At 42.0% G+C, this 16,504-nt stretch overlaps 1 protein-coding gene across 5 annotated transcripts in view; it reads left to right on the plus strand.

The window, feature by feature from the left end:
• Positions 1-16,504, plus strand: part of LOC110521735 (lysine-specific demethylase 4A) — a 51,426-nt gene that overhangs the window by 10,566 nt on the left and 24,356 nt on the right. For all 5 annotated transcript variants that reach the window (XM_021599552.3, XM_090231903.1, XM_036968612.2 and 2 more), the window contains 6 exons: positions 1,228-1,342; positions 1,928-2,121; positions 2,423-2,472; positions 2,559-2,662; positions 4,500-4,637; positions 6,722-6,972. In XM_021599552.3, the coding sequence (XP_021455227.1) occupies positions 1,228-1,342; positions 1,928-2,121; positions 2,423-2,472; positions 2,559-2,662; positions 4,500-4,637; positions 6,722-6,972 (852 nt within the window). The remainder of the gene's footprint in view (positions 1-1,227; positions 1,343-1,927; positions 2,122-2,422; positions 2,473-2,558; positions 2,663-4,499; positions 4,638-6,721; positions 6,973-16,504) is intronic.

The following is a 16,504-nucleotide window of genomic DNA, read 5'->3' on the forward strand; positions in this document are numbered from 1 at the left end:
AAGCGAACATAACTAATTGCAAAGCCAGCTCAAAGTTATGCAAGCATAGTTAGTAGCTACTAAATGTAATTTTTGGTGAGTTCGGACATTTCCAAGCAAAAGTGAGTGAGCGAGGGGGGGGGGAACTGTGCAAATCAACAAAGTTGTGATGAATGCTCTTCTGTGTACACTGAGCAGAGGGGGATAATGGAGGAGGAAAAACCGCTAGTAGGTAGCAAAGGGGGGGAAAATGGTAACTGTATGCATCTCTTCCAGAACTTGTTTTAACTTCTGGCAGAAATCCATTAGCTTATGGCAAACATTTAGCCATTGAATTTCATACAAGTGCAACTTCATCACCTCCTGTGCGTTGCACAACAGAGACTTGCCCATAGTTCTAGAACGTTATGGACTCACCAGCTCCTGCTTTCTCCTGTTATGCTATTTACAAACAAACACGTGACTGGCTCAACTGCTCTGGGGAACTTCATAATGTGGTATTCATGTCACTGAGGAAGAGAGGGTAATGTGTAACATTTACTTTGTCAGGATTTGTTGTTAGCCATCAGGGATCTTTTGGGAGAAGAGACAGTCTGGTACCAGTCACCATGACAGCCGTGAGTTGGAGTGAGCACTTTGGGGCTGAGATCAGGTCAAATGAAGTGAGGAAGAATGGGTATCACTAAAGTTCTTACTAGCAACAGATGCATTGGCTGTTCAGATGTGTCGGAGGAGACTCCGCATTGGAGAAAGGGTTAAATATCAGTGCTTTATGTGAATATGTTGTCTGTTCAGCTGTTCGATCCTTTGAGAAGAATAAACTTGGTTTGAGCTTTCATAGTGTCTTGTTCTTACTGATAATTAGAACCTTACATCTAAGTATTACAGAAGTTGACTGCAGGTATTAACTGAAAGTAGCTACAAATATTAAAATGTATTGGAGAAATTTCCAAGAAATAGTGTTGACAATATTGAAAAACCAGCCTACCCCATTTTGATATAGTCCCAAGTTTACACCATAGCTCAGCAGATTTTAATTTCAAATGAAAAATTAATGTTTATGCAGCAAATGTTAGTGCATCGAACCAAATTGCATCGATTAATTTTTTAATCAAACTGAGTCGCACCAAATCGTTCCTGTATCGTATTGGAGTCCATGGCATGTATCTAGAAAAGTATCGAATCGTCTTGAAAAGGAAACATATACAGCCCTACTTGTTTAGTTATCTTCTGTTACTTTTGTTGTAGGTTCTGTAACCCCCGATATGTGGATTTTGATGAGCTGGAGAGAAAGTTTTGGAAGAACCTGACTTTTAACCCCCCTCTCTATGGAGCGGATGTCAACGGAACACTCTATGATCCAGTGAGTGATTTCCATCTCATTCCATGACCATTCCATGTTCTAATTCTATTTCAATAGACCATTCACTGTCATTAAACAAGCTTTTACTTTACCAATGTATTCTCCAAACATCAGCCCTCCATTTGGCTCCATTTTGGATTTGAACCCACAGCCTTCTGTTTAAATGTCAATGTCGTCACCCTTAAAGTTCCAAAGCAGCCATTTTTATATCAATATCAAATCATTTCTGGGTAAAAATGAAGTATCTTGTGACTGTACAACCGTTTTCTTTTTGACCATTTTAATTGAGAACATAGCTTCTCAGCAAAGAGCAATTTCTCAAGCAAGAATTCTTCTAGGATTGTCTGGCAGTGGTCTGAGTGGGGAGAGAAACTGAAAACTGCTGTTATTGGTTTGGAACTCTTATTGGTCTATTAACAAATGTAACGCCAGGTGATGTCACCAGCAGGCCAAAACTCCATCCCACCACAACAGGCTTACATTTCAGGCTGCCTTTTGAAACCGCTCTTATCATTTTCACAGTATTTTTCCAACCTCAACTACACTGGGCCTTTAACAACATCGTCTCTGCTTTCTCTCTCTTAGGACGTGACAGAGTGGAACATTGGTCATCTGAACACTATCCTGGACACTGTGGAGAGAGAGAGTGGGATCAAGATCAAAGGGGTAAACACTCCTTACCTGTATTTTGGCATGTGGAAGAGTACCTTCGCCTGGCACACTGAAGACATGGATCTCTACAGCATCAACTACCTTCACTTTGGAGAGCCCAAGTCCTGGTAGAGTTTAGTTTTATTTATTTTGCATAGTTAGAAAAACAGAAGGTTCAGTGCAGTGAAGTTATACCAATAGATATTTACTGTATGTCGATTTTACAGTTTACAAATTAAACGTGTGTGGGTTGTTATTATTATACGTAACACCCAACACTAGCGTCTTGTCCAGGAGGTGTATTTGTACATCGAGCTGCTTCATACTACCCTATGGGCCGCTCTGGCTAGGACAAAGCTTATTTTATTTACTTACCTAACACATAGCATCTTGACAACCACTGACATCGTTGCTCTTATCTCTCTACAGGTATGTTGTTCCCCCTGAACATGGGAAGAGATTGGAGCGTCTCGCTAAAGGTACTTGAAAATAATTTTCCTTATTGTGTATCTATGTCCAGAGTAGTCAGCAGAATTCTTAACATAATTGACTTCTTCTCATGCAGGGTTTTTCCCTGGGAGTGCTCAGAGCTGTGAAGCTTTCCTGCGGCACAAGATGACTCTAATCTCACCCTCCATCCTGAAGAAATACGGCATACCATTTGAGAAGGTGACTTCTCTTTCAATGGCATAATACAATCAGCTTTACTGACCAAAAACTTTCTGGCTATACTGTAAGCTACATACATAAGTATTCACCCCCTGAGTTAATACTTTGTAGAAGCACCTTTGGCGGCGATTACAGCTTTGAGTCGTCTTAGGTATGCCTGTATCAGCTTTGCACATCTGTGTTAAGTCTTTCGGCAGATTTTCAATGGGATTCAAGTCTGGGCTGTGGTTGGGCCACTCAAGGACATTCACATTCCATTTCAGCATGGCTTGGGGTCATTGTCCTGTTGGAATGTAAATCTTTGCCCCAGTCTAAGGTTGTTTGTACTCTGAAGCAGGTTCTCATTAAAGATTTGCCTGTATTTGGTTCTATTCATTGTTCCCTCTATCTTTACCACCCAGTCCCTCTCGCTGAAAAGCATCCCCATAGCATGATGCTGCCATCACCATGCTTCACGGTAGGGATGGTGTTAGATTGGTGATGAGCTATGCCTGGTTTTCACCAGCCATAGTGATTTGCATTCAGGCCAAAGCGTAATCTTTGTCTCACCAGACTACAAAATCTTTTGCCACGTCTTTCATGTGTCTTTTCGAACTCCAGGCGTGCTATCGTGTTTAATTTCTCATGAGTGGTTTCTGTCTGACCACTCTCCAATAAAGCCCAGATTGGTGAAGTGCTATAGAGACTGTTGTCCTTCTGGCAGGTTCTCCAGTCTTAGCAATTTAACTCTGTAATTATGTCAGTGGTTATTGGGTTCTTGGTCACCTACCTGACCAAGGCCCTTAGCCGGTTTCTCAGTTTGGTCGTATGGCCGGCTCTAGGTAGTTCAATATTTTTTTTTCATTTCCTGGAACTTTCATCACTCTAGAAATGTTTTCTACCCTTCGCCAGATATATGCATCATCACAATTTTATCTCTGAGATGTACGGACAGTTCTTTGGACTTAGCACTGTCGACCTTTGGACCTTAAATAGACAGGTGTGTTTCTTTCAAAATCATGTCCAAACATTTGAATTGTCCACAGGTGTATTCCAATCAAACTGTAGAAACATCTCAAGAATGATCAAAGGAAATGGGATGCACCTGAGCTCAATTTGTAGTGTCATAGCAAAGGGGTGTGAATACTTAAGTAAATTAGATTTTCTGTATTGTCTAAACATGTTTTCACTTTGTCATATGGGGTATAGTGTGTAGATGGGTGTGATGTTTTATTTAATCCATTTTGAATTCAGGTTGTAACAACGTGGCATAAGTTAAAGGGTATGAATGCTTTATGAAAGCACTGTATGTAGGCAAAAAAGTGAAATTGAGCAAGCAATATCAAGATAGAAGAATTGAATGAAGTCAAAAGAAAGCGTATAGCTTATTAAAGAAACTATGCGTAGAGTAGGCCTATTTCCACAGCCTATTATTAGCAATGTAGGCTACAGCCTACCTACAATGTATAGAAGCCTAGGCATAATAAGAGAGCATTTATTAAAATGCGACTCATTGAATATTCATACAATTCTGGGGACAGCAGAGTTGTGTGCTCTGCAGTTGAGGCTCCTTGACTGTCACTTGTGTGTGGGCACAATCTTTCTCGCCACGGCTCGAACATAGCGTAATAGGCAACTTTAAAAAGGTTTGGCTCTAAAATACCTTTGTCATGATTCTGCTGGTCCTTCCTGACGCAAGCGAGCTCGCGCTAGCGGTTCTTGTTGGGGGAGTTGGCCGATACCATCATATCACTGTTTGTGTGCACTTAATCACTATAGGACAAAGATTGACATCACCCAACCCTAGTGTCCACCTCTTTAGATCAGTGGTCTGACTTGTGTGTGTCTGTGTGTTTAGATCACGCAGGAGGCAGGTCAGTTCATAGTGACCTTCCCTTTTGGCTACCATGCTGGTTTCAACCACGGCTTCAACTGTGCAGAGTCCACCAACTTTGCCACACAGCGATGGATTGATTATGGCAAAATAGCCACACTGGTATGTACAGATGAATTAATATGTACAAATGAATTAACACATTGAATGTGTGATTCCAGGTCATATGGTTGTGTGTGTGAATGGTGTTTTGTCGTGTGGTTGGTAAAAGCATGGCACTAGCAAAGGCAAGGTTATGGATTTAACATCTCCTGGGTACGTGGGACGGTAGCGTCCCACCTGTCAACAGCCAGTGAAACTGCAGGGCGCCAAATTCAAAACAGAAATTCCATAATTAAAATTCCTCAAACATACATGTATTTTACACCATTTTAAAAGATACACTTGTTGTAAATCCAGCCACAGTGTCCGATTTAAAGGCTTTACGACGAAAGCACACCAAACGATTATGGTAGGTCAGAGCCAAGTCACAGAAAAACACAGCCAAAGAGTCACAAAAAGTAGAAATATAGATAAAATTAATCACTAACCTTTGATGCTTTTCATCAGATGACATTCATAGGACTTCATGTTACACATGTATTGTGTTCGGTAAAGTTCATATTTATATCCACAAATCTGAGTTTACAGCAAGTCAGCACCTCAGGAGTAAATGTCAGTTGGCTTTTCATAGCCGATCATTAAAAGTATCTCTACCACTCTACCACTGTCCGGTGAACAGGTTAGGATTTCATAGTCGCAGGCAGAACGGTTGAAACTGGAGCAGCAGCACGGCCAGGTGGACTGGGGACAGCAAGGAGTCATCATGCCAGGTAGTCCTGAGGCAATGTCCTAGGGCTCAGGTCCTCCGAGAGAGAGAGCGAATTAGAGAGAGCATACTTAAATTCACACAGGACACCGGATAAGACAGAAGTACTCCAGATATAACAAACTGACCCTAGCCCCCGACACAAACTACTGCAGCATAAATACTGGAGGCTAAGACGGGAGTGGTCAGGAGACACTGTTGCCCCTTCTGATGATACCCCCAGACAGGGCCAAACAGGAAGGATATAACCCCACCCACTTTGCCAAAGCACAGCCCCCACACCACTAGAGGGATATCTTCAACCACCAACGTACCATCCTGAGACAAGGCAGAGTATAGCCCACAAAGAGCTCCGCCACGGCACATCCCAAGGGGGGGGGTGCCAACCCAGACAGGAAGATCACATCAGTTACTCAACCCACTCAAGTGACTCACCCCTCCTAGGGACGGCAAGGAAGAGCACCAGTAAGCCAGTGACTCAGCCCCTGTAATAGGGTTAGAGGCAGAGAATCTCAGTGGAAAGAGGGGAACCGGCCAGGCAGAGACCGCATCCGCCATGTTGGAGTCGACATTAGTCAGAAATAGTTATAAATATTCACTTACCTTTGATCTTCATCAGAATGCACTCCCAGGAATCCCAGTTCCACAATAAATGTTTGTTTTGTTCGATAATGTTCATTTATGTCCAAATATCTACTTTTATTAGCTTTTTTAGCAAAACGTTCCGTTAGTGTATAGAATCAATCTTTAGGATGTTTTTAACATAAATATTCAATAATGTTCCATCCGGAGAATTCCTTTTTCTTCAGAAATGCAATGGAACGCAGGTCGCTTTCATGTGAACGCTCGTGGCTGCTGGCAGACCTCTGACTCAATCCCCTCTCATTCGGCCCCACTTCACAGTAGAAGCGTCAAACAAGTTTCTAAAGACTGACATCTAGTGGAAGCCTTAGGAAGTGCAACATGACCCCATCGACACTGTATTCGATTGGGCAAGGGTCGAAAAACTACACCTCAGATTTCCCGCTTCCTGGTTGGATTTTTTTCTCAGGTTTTTGCCTGCCATATGAGGTCTATTATACTCACATCATTCAAACATTTTTAGAAACTTCAGTGTTTTCTATCCAAATCTACTAATTATATGCATATTCTACCTTTTATGGCAGAGTAGCAGGTAGGTTAATTTGGGCACTCTTTTCATCTAAAATTCCCAATGCTGCCCCCTACCCTAGAGAAGTTAACTCCAGCAAGTATCACATAAAAAAAAAAAGAATCCATGCATTCACTCACTTACTGTAAGCTGCCTTGGCTAAGAGTCTAGTAAGTGGCATTTATTGTATTATATTCTCATGACCAATCCCTGTCCTATCTCTCCCAGTGCTCGTGCCGTAAAGACATGGTGAAGATCTCCATGGATGTGTTTGTGAGGAAGTTCCAACCAGATCGCTACAAGGCATGGAAGGCAGGGAAAGACAACATTCCTATTGACCACTCCAAGCCCACGCCAGAGGCTGCTGAATTCCTGACGGGAGAGAAGACAGGGGAGCCTGGGAAGGAGGGTCCAAGCCCCAGCGAGGCCCCTGACCAGGAGGAGGACACCCCAGGCACCACTGCACAGGAGGAGACTAGGTCTGTACTTTACTGTTCTCACTTACCCTGTCAGGTTTACTTAGTAGCAATGCACAAATCATGGTATAGCTATATATGGACACTCAATCACTATGGTACTTTTTAACGATGAGTGTATATCTATCTATCTATCTATCTATCTATCTATCTATCTATCTATCTATCTATCTATCTATCTATCTATCTATCTATCTATCTATCTATCTATCTATCTATCTATCTATCTATCTATCTATCTATCTATCTATCTATCTATCTATCTATCTATCTATCTATCTATCTATCTATCTATCTATCTATCTATCTATCTATCTATCTATCTATCTATCTATCTATCTATCTATCTATCTATCTATCTATCTATGTATCTATCTATCTATCTATCTATGTATCTATCTATGTATCTATGTATCTATGTATCTATGTATCTATGTATCTATGTATCTATGTATCTATGTATCTATGTATCTATGTATCTATGTATATATATATGTGTGTGTGTGTGTGTGTGTATATATATATGATAAATAGATTTGAAACTTGTATGTCATTGTGGTGAAATAAGTATTAGCCAGTTATAATTGTAATGGCTTAGCACTAAGAAAAGACGATAAGTATTTACCTGGCTAAAAGAGAAGGAATATAATTTATATTGTTTACAGGAAACTCATTCAACAATTTTACGTGAAGTTGTGTGGAAAAAGGACTGGGGGGTGAATTTAAAAAAAAAAAAAAATTTCCATGGGCAAAGAAATTCAAAAGGTGTGAATATTAACAGTCATTTTGATCCAAATGTACAAATTGTCCAAACAGATCAAGGTCGATGGATGATTTAAAATGTTATTGGACCTTAAACCGATATGGCCTATTAACCTATACGGTCCAAATAAGGATGACCCACGTTTCTTTGAAAATATAGTATTACTATATACAAGTATTACTTTTTTCCCTTAACGGTAGGGGTCAAAATTATTGGCACCTAAAGATCCTTATAAATAAAGTAGTCAAAAGTTTAGTATTTGGTCTCATATTCCTAGAACGCAATGACTATCAAGCTTGTGATCCTACACACTTGTTGGATGCATTGGCAGTTTGATTCGGTTGTTTTGATCATTTTGTTCCCAGTAGAAATTAATGGTAAATAATGCATTGTCATTGGAGTCACTTTTAATGTAAAAAATGATTACGAATAATCCTGAATGATTTGTGAATAATGATGAGTGAGAAAGTTAGATGGTCAAAGATAACACATGTTAACAGGGTGGGAATAATTTTTCGTCCACCAGCCACTGTGGGAGGTAGATAAAAAAAATCTGAGTGGCTGGTACTTTTAAGTATTTAAAAAAAAATGTTTTACCAACAAGTTCGTTTTTTTTCTCCATGATTACACCTTATTACTAATAAGTAAAGGGGTATGTCGCTTAATTTTATTTTTGTGAACTGCGTCTGTTAAGACAATTTACACTGAACAAAAATATGAACTCATCATGTGAGAAAAGATCCCAGAAATGTTCCATACAAAATTAATTTCTGTCAAATTGAATGCACAAATTTGTTTACATCCCTGTCAGTGAGCATTTTTCCTTTGCCAATATAATCCTTCCACGTGCCAGGTGTGGCATATCAAGAAGCTGATTAAACATTATGATCATTACACAGGTGCACCTTGTGCTGGGGACAAAAGGCCATTAAGATTGTGCAGCTTTGTCACACAATGCCACATGCAATTGGAATGCCCACCACAGCATTGAATACTCATTTTGTTACCATAAGCCGCCTCCAACGTTGTTTTCAAGAATTTAGCAGAACATCCAACCAGCCTCACAACCGCAGACCACGTGTAACAAAGCCAGCCCAGTACCACCTCATCCGGCTTCTTCAAGTGCGGGATCGTCTGAGACCAGACACTTGGACAGCTGATGAAACTGAGGAGTATTTCTGTCTGTAAGAAAACCCTTTTATGGGGAAAAACTCATTCTGATTGGCTGGGCCTGGCACCACAGTGGGTGGGCCTGGCTCCCAAGATTAGGGCCTAATTAATTTATTTCAATTGACTGATTTCCTTATTAATTGTAACTTAGTAAAATTGTTGTATGTTGCTTTTATATTTTTGTTTGGTATAGATCCAATAATACAAACAGATGAACATCAAGAAAGTTCCTTCCCTGCCACAATGCTGAGTGATACGGACTATTTATTATTATAGTTCAGGGCTCTACGCTAACATTTTTTACAAGGAGTACATGATGTGCTTCTAAGTAGAAATGTAGAAGCACACAAATTTAGGAGAGACAGTGACTAAAAGTTAATGAATACAGTTTTTGGAGAGTGTGCTTGATTGACCATGGAGCAATCGTTAGATGAGACAGTGGTTCAGCTGGCCCGGGACAGGCCGTTTCAGTGGTAACTCGGGCACTTAGCAGCAGAATGTTGCAGCAAACTCAAATTAACATTGAAAACCAAAATAGGATGTGAACAAAATATTTAAATGGCCAAGAAACACGAGGACAAAGTCATACTTAAGTTGCCTTGTCAATTCGACAGGTGGGCTTTGGATAATAAATAAAACTGTTGCCAAATAGTGTGTGGCCAATGTGGTAGGTAAAATATACATTCTTACCCACCAATTACAAAATCTACCCTCATTTGGCCAGTGTTAATCACCAACGCTCCATGCTAACCTCCCCTGTTATTGGTACTAGTGAGAGGTTAGCATGTGAGAGGTTAGCATGTGTTGGGGGTATGACCTTTGGCCCTCTAACTTTTTCTGTCATTATTCACAAGTCATTTAGGATTATCTGTGATCAGGGTAACATCCACATTAATGTAGAAGTGAGACAGATGTCTCGCCGGATGTATATACAGTGCCTTTGGAAAAGATTCCGATGCCTTGACTTTTTCTACATTTTGTTACGTTGCAACCTGATTTTAAACTAGATTAAATAAAACAATCTCTACACAATACCCCATTATGACAAAGCTAAAGGTTTTTTAAAACTAGAAACGGCAATGCCTTATTTACGTAAGTATTCTTACTCTTCGCAATGAGACTCGATTGAGCTCAGATGCATCCTGTTTCCATTGATCATCCTTGATGTTTCTACAACAAGAGTACACAAGTGGTAAAGTCCATTGATTGGACATGATTTGTAAAGACACAGACCTGTCTATGAAGGTCCCACAGTTGACAGTGCATGTCAGAGCGAAAACCAAGCCATGAGGTCGAAAGGAATTGTCCGTAGCGCTCCGAGACAGGATTGTATCGTGGCACAAGATTCTCTGTTCTGATGAAACCAAGATTGAATTCTTTGGCCTTAATGCCAAGCGTCACGTCTGGAGGAAACCTGGCACCATCCCTACGGTGAAGCATGGTGGTGGCAGCATCATGCTATGGTAATGTTTTTCAGTGGCAGAGACTGGGAGACTAGTCAGGATTGAGGAAAAGATGAACGGAGCAAAGTACAGTGCCTTGCAAAAGTATTCATCCCGCTTCCTGTTTTTACTATTTTGTTGCATTACAACCTGTAATTTAACTGGATGTTTATTTGGATGTCATGTAATGGACATAAATTAAATTGTCCAAAAAATAACTTGTAATAAAAAACGGAAAGTGGTGTGTGCATATCAATCAAATGTATTTATAAAGCCCTTCTTACATAAGCTGATGTCACAAAGTGCTGTACAGAAACCCAGCTTAAAACAGAAAGCAATGCAGGTGTAGAAGCACGGTGGCAAGGAAAAACTCCCTAGAAAGGCCAGGACCTAGGAAGAAAACCTAGAGTGGAACAAGGCTATGAGGGGTGGCCTCTTCTGGCTGTTATAATGCTCATAGATGACCGGCAGGGTCAAGTAATAGTAATCACTTTGGTTGTAGAGGGTGCAACAGGCCAGCACCTCAGGAGTAAATGTCAGTTGGCTTTTCATAGCTGATCATTCAGAGTCTATTGCTCCTGCTGTCTCTAGAGAGTTGAAAACAGCATGTCTGGGACAGGTAGCACGTCCGGTGAACAGGGCATGATTCCACAGCCTCAGGCAGAACAGTTGAAACTGGAGCAGCAGCACGGCTAGGTGGACTGGGGAAACGAGTCGTCAGGCCAGGTAGGCCTGAGGCATGGTCCTACAGCTCAGGTCCGCCTCTGAGAGGGAGTGTACTTAAATTCACACAGGACACTGGATAAGACAGCAGAAATACGCCAGCTATAACAGACTGACCCTAGCCCGGCCGGCACGTAAATTTCTGCAGCATAAATGCTGGAGGCTGAGACATGAGGGGTCGGGAGACACTGTGACCCCGCCCGACGATACCCCCGGACAGGGCCAAACAGGCAGCATATAACCCCACCCATTTTGCCAAAGCACAGCCCCACACCACTAGAGGGATATCTTCAACCACCAACTTACTGTCTGAGACGAGGCCGACTTAAAGGTTGAGACTGAGTCTGCGTCTCTCATGGATAAGCAGACCATTCCATAAAAATGTAGCTCTATAGAAGAAAGCCCTGCCTCCAGCTGTTTGCTTAGAAATTCTAAGGATGGTAAGGAGGCCTGCGTCTTGTGACCGTAGCGTACGTGTAGGTATGTACGGCAGGACCAAATCGTAAAGATGGGTAAGAGCAAGCCCATGTAATGCTTTGTTGGTTAGCAGTAAAACCAGCCCTTGCCTTATCAGGAAGCCAGTGTAGAGAGGCTAGCACTGGAGTAATATGATAAAATTGTTTGGTTCTAGTCAAGATTCTAGCAGCCGTGTTTAGCACTAACTGAAGTTTGTTTAGTTGTTTTCATCCGGGTTGCCGGAAAGTAGAGCATTGCAGTAGTCTAACCTAGAAGTGACAAAAGCAGGGATTAATTTTTCTGCATTATTTTTGGACAAAGTTTCAGATTTTTGCAATGTTACGTAGATGGAAAAAACCTGTCCTTGAAACAGTCTTGATATGTTTGTTAAAAAAAAGAGATCAGGGTCCAGAGTAATACCGAGGTCCTTCAGTTTTATTTGAGATGACAGTACAACCATCAAGATTAATTGTCAGATTCAACAGAAGATCTTTGTTTCTTGGGACCTATAACAAGCATCTCTGTTTTGTTCCGAGTTTAAAAGTAGAACATTTGCAGCCATCCACTTCCTTATGTCTGAAACACAGGCTTCCAAGGATGATTAGTTTTAAGTCTAATACTGCGGGTAATGGAGTCGCCAATGACTAGTGTTTTCAATTTGTCAGAGCTAATGGTGGGAGGCTTCAGCGTCTCAGACCTCATAATGGGAGGAGTAGAGACCAGAGAAGGCTCGGCCTCTGACTCCGACTCGCTGCTTAATGAGGAGAACCGGTTGAAGGTTTCTTTCGGCTGAATGAGTGAGTGACACCGGTTGAGCAATCCTACAGCATTTCCTTCCAGAAGCCATGAGAAAGTTGTCTGGCTGCGGGGACTGTGCGAGGGGATTTATACTACTATCTGTACTTACTGGTGGCACAGACACTTTCATTCTTTCCTACACTTAAATTACCCTTGCCTAACGATTGAGCCTGAAGCTAGGCTAGCAGCACAGCTATCCTCGCTGTAAGGCGATCGTTCTCCTGTATATTATGAGTACAGCGACTGCAATTAGAAGGCATCATGTTAATGTTTTTACTTAGCTTCGGCTGGTGGAGGTCCTGACGAAACACGTCCAGATAAAGTGTCCAGAGTGAAAAAGTCGAGCAAGGTGGGGAAAACTAAAAATATAAATGGTAATTAAAAAGTAAAAACTGGGAAGTTGGCAGGTAGCAAAGTAAGGTTAGAAACAAAACGCACAGCAGCACGAAAACAAGTCTAAATATCTATTCACCCCCTTTGCTATGAAGCCTCTAAATAAGATATGGTGCAACCAATTTCCTCCAGAAGTTACATAATTAGTTAGATTGCACACAGGTTGACTTTATTTAAGTGTCACATGATGTCAGTATAGTACACTGCTCCAAAAAAATAAAGGGAACACTTAAACAACACAATGTAACTCCAAATCAATCACACTTCTGTGAAATCAAACTGTCCACTTAGGAAGCAACACTGATTGACAATACATTTCACATGCTGTTGTGCAAATGGAATAGACAACAGGTGGAAATTATAGGCAATTAGCAAGACACCCCCAATAAAGGAGTGGTTCTGCAGGTGGTGACCACAAACCACTTCTCAGTTCCTATGCTTCCTGGCTGATGTTTTGGTCACTTGAATGCTGGCGGTGCTTTCACTCTAGTGGTAGTATGAGACGGAGTCTACAACCCACACAAGTGGCTCAGGTAGTGCGGCACATCAATGCGAGCTGTGGCAAGAAGGTTTGCTGTGTCTGTCAGCGTAGTGCCCAGAGCATGGAGGTGCTACCAGGAGACAGGCCAGTACATCAGGAGACGTGGAGGAGGCCGTAGGAGGGCAACAACACAGCAGCAGGACCGCTACCTCCGCCTTTGTGCAAGGAGGAGCACTGCCAGAGCCCTGCAAAATGACCTCCAGCAGGCCACAAATGTGCATGTGTCTGCTCAAACGGTCAGAAACAGACTCCATGAGGGTGGTATGAGGGCCCGACGTCCACAGGTGGGGGTTGTGCTTACAGCCCAACACTGTGCAGGACGTTTGGCATTTGCCAGAGAACACCAAGATTGGCAAATTCGACACTGGCGCCCTGTGCTCTTCACAGATGAAAGCAGGTTCACACTGAGCACATGTGACAGACGTGACTGAGTCTGGAGACGCCGTGGAGAACATTCTACTGCCTGCAACATCCTCCAGCATGACCGGTTTGGCGGTGGGTCAGTCATGGTGTGGGGTGGCATTTCTTTGTGCTCGCCAGAGGTAGCCTGACTGCCATTAGGTACCGAGATGAGATTGTCAGACCCCTTGTGAGACCATATGCTGGTGTGGTTGGCCCTGGGTTCCTCCTAATGCAAGACAATGCTAGACCTCATGTGGCTGGAGTGTGTCAGCAGTTCCTGCAAGAGGAAAGCATTGATGCTGTGGACTGGCCCGCCCATTCCCCAGACCTGAATTCCAATTAAGCACATCTGGGACATCATGTCTCGCTCCACCCACCAACGCCACGTTGCACCACAGACTGTCCAGGAGTTGGTGGATGCTTTAGTCCAGGTCTGGGAGGAGATCCCTCAGGAGACCATCCGCCACCTCATCAGGAGCATGCCCAGGCGTTGTAGGGAGGTCATACAGGCACGTGGAGGCCACAAACACTACTGAGCCTAATTTTGACTTGTTTTAAGGACATTACATCAAAGTTGGATCAGCCTGTAGTGTGGTTTTCCATTTTAATTTTGAGTGTGACTCCAAATCCAGACCTAATTTGATTTCCATTGATAATTTTTGTGTGATTTTGTTGTCAGCACATTCAACTATGTAAAGAAGAAAAGTATTTAATAAGAATATTTCATTCAATCAGATCTAGGATGTGTTATTTTAGTGTTCCCTTTATTTTTTTGAGCAGTCTGTATATATACACCTGTTCTGAAAGGCCCCAGAGTCTGCAACACCACTAAGCAAGGGGCATGACTAATCAAGCGGCACCATGAAGACCAGGGAGCTCTCCAAACAGGTCAAGAACAAAGTTGTGGAGAAGTACAGATCAGGGTTGGGTTCTAAAAAAATATCAGAAACTTTGAACATCCCACGGAGCACCATTAAATCTATTATTACAATATTGAAAGAATATGGCACCACAACAAACCTGCCAAGAGAGGGCCGTCCACCAAAACTCACAGACCAGGCAAGGAGGGAATAAATCAGAGAGGCAACAAAGAGACCAACGATAACCGTGAAGGAGCTGCAAAGCTCCACAGCGGAGATTGGAGTATCTGTCTCAGGGACCACTTTAAGCCGTACACTCCACAGAGCTGTGATTTTATGGAAGAGTGGCCAGAAAAAAAGCCATTGCTTAATGAAAAAATAAGCAAACATGTTTGTTGTTCACCAAAAGGCATGTGGGAGACTTCCCCCAAACAAATCGAAGAAGGTACACTGGTCATATGAGCCAAAAATTGAGCCTTTTGGCCATCGAAGAAAATGTCTGACGCAAACCCAACACCCTGAGAACACCATCCCCAGTGAAGCATGGTGGTGGAAGTATCATGCTGTGGGGATGTTTTTCATCGGCAGGGACAGGGAAACTGGTCAGAATTGAAGGAATGATGGATGGCGCTACATACAGGGATATTCTTGAGGGAAACCTGTTTGTCTTCCAGAGATTTGAGACTGGGACCGGAGGTTCACCTTCCAGCAGGACAATGACCCTAAGCATACTGCTAAAGCAACACTCGAGTGGTTTATTAAGGGGAAACATTTTAAATGTCTTGGAATGGCCTAGTCAAAGCCCATACCTCAAACTGAGAATCTGTGTTATGACTTAGATTGTTTTACACCAGTGTAACCCATCCAACTTGAAGGAGCTGGAGCAGTTTTGCCTTGAAGAATGGGAAAAAAATCCCAGTAGCTAGATGTGCCAAGCTTAACACAAGAGCCTTGCAGCTGTAATTGCTGCAAAAGGTGACTCTACAAAGTAGTGACTTTGGGGGGTGAATAGTTAGGCACACTCAAGGGTTCTGTTTTTGTCTTGTTTGTTTCACAATATAAAAATAATAAATATTTTGCATCTTCAAAGTGGTAGGCATGTTTTGTAAATCAAATGATACGAACCCCCCAAAAATCAATTTTAATTCCAGGTTGTAAGGCAACAAAGTAGGAAAAATGCCAAAGGGGGTGAATACTTTCGCAAGTCACTGTATAGACATCCTTGATGATGTTAGGTTCTTATTTTTCAGAGTAAGTAACTAACACTAGAGAAGCTTGACCAAGTTTTAATTCTTCTCACAGCTTCGTCGAAAGCTGTATTTAGACAAAAACATTTTCTCACCATCACACGTGTGTGTGTGTGTGTGTATGTATATATATATATATACAGTGCCTTGCGAAAGTATTCGGCCCCCTTGAACTTTGCGACCTTTTGCCACATTTCAGGCTTCAAACATAAAGACATAAAACTGTATTTTTTTTGTGAAGAATCAACAACAAGTGGGACACAATCATGAAGTGGAACGACATTTATTGGATATTTCAAACTTTTTTAACAAATCAAAAACTGAAAAATTGGGCGTGCAAAATTATTCAGCCCCCTTAAGTTAATACTTTGTAGCGCCACCTTTTGCTGCGATTACAGCTGTAAGTCGCTTGGGGTATGTCTCTATCAGTTTTGCACATCGAGAGACTGACATTTTTTCCCATTCCTCCTTGCAAAACAGCTCGAGCTCAGTGAGGTTGGATGGAGAGCATTTGTGAACAGCAGTTTTCAGTTCTTTCCACAGATTCTCGATTGGATTCAGGTCTGGACTTTGACTTGGCCATTCTAACACCTGGATATGTTTATTTTTGAACCATTCCATTGTAGATTTTGCTTTATGTTTTGGATCATTGTCTTATTGGAAGACAAATCTCCGTCCCAGTCTCAGGTCTTTTGCAGACTCCATCAGGTTTTCTTCCAGAATGGTCCTGTATTTGGCTC

Source organism: Oncorhynchus mykiss, chromosome 4 (genome assembly GCF_057628025.1).
Source record: "Oncorhynchus mykiss isolate SJ-2025 chromosome 4, ASM5762802v1, whole genome shotgun sequence".
Lineage (NCBI taxonomy): Eukaryota > Metazoa > Chordata > Actinopteri > Salmoniformes > Salmonidae > Oncorhynchus > Oncorhynchus mykiss.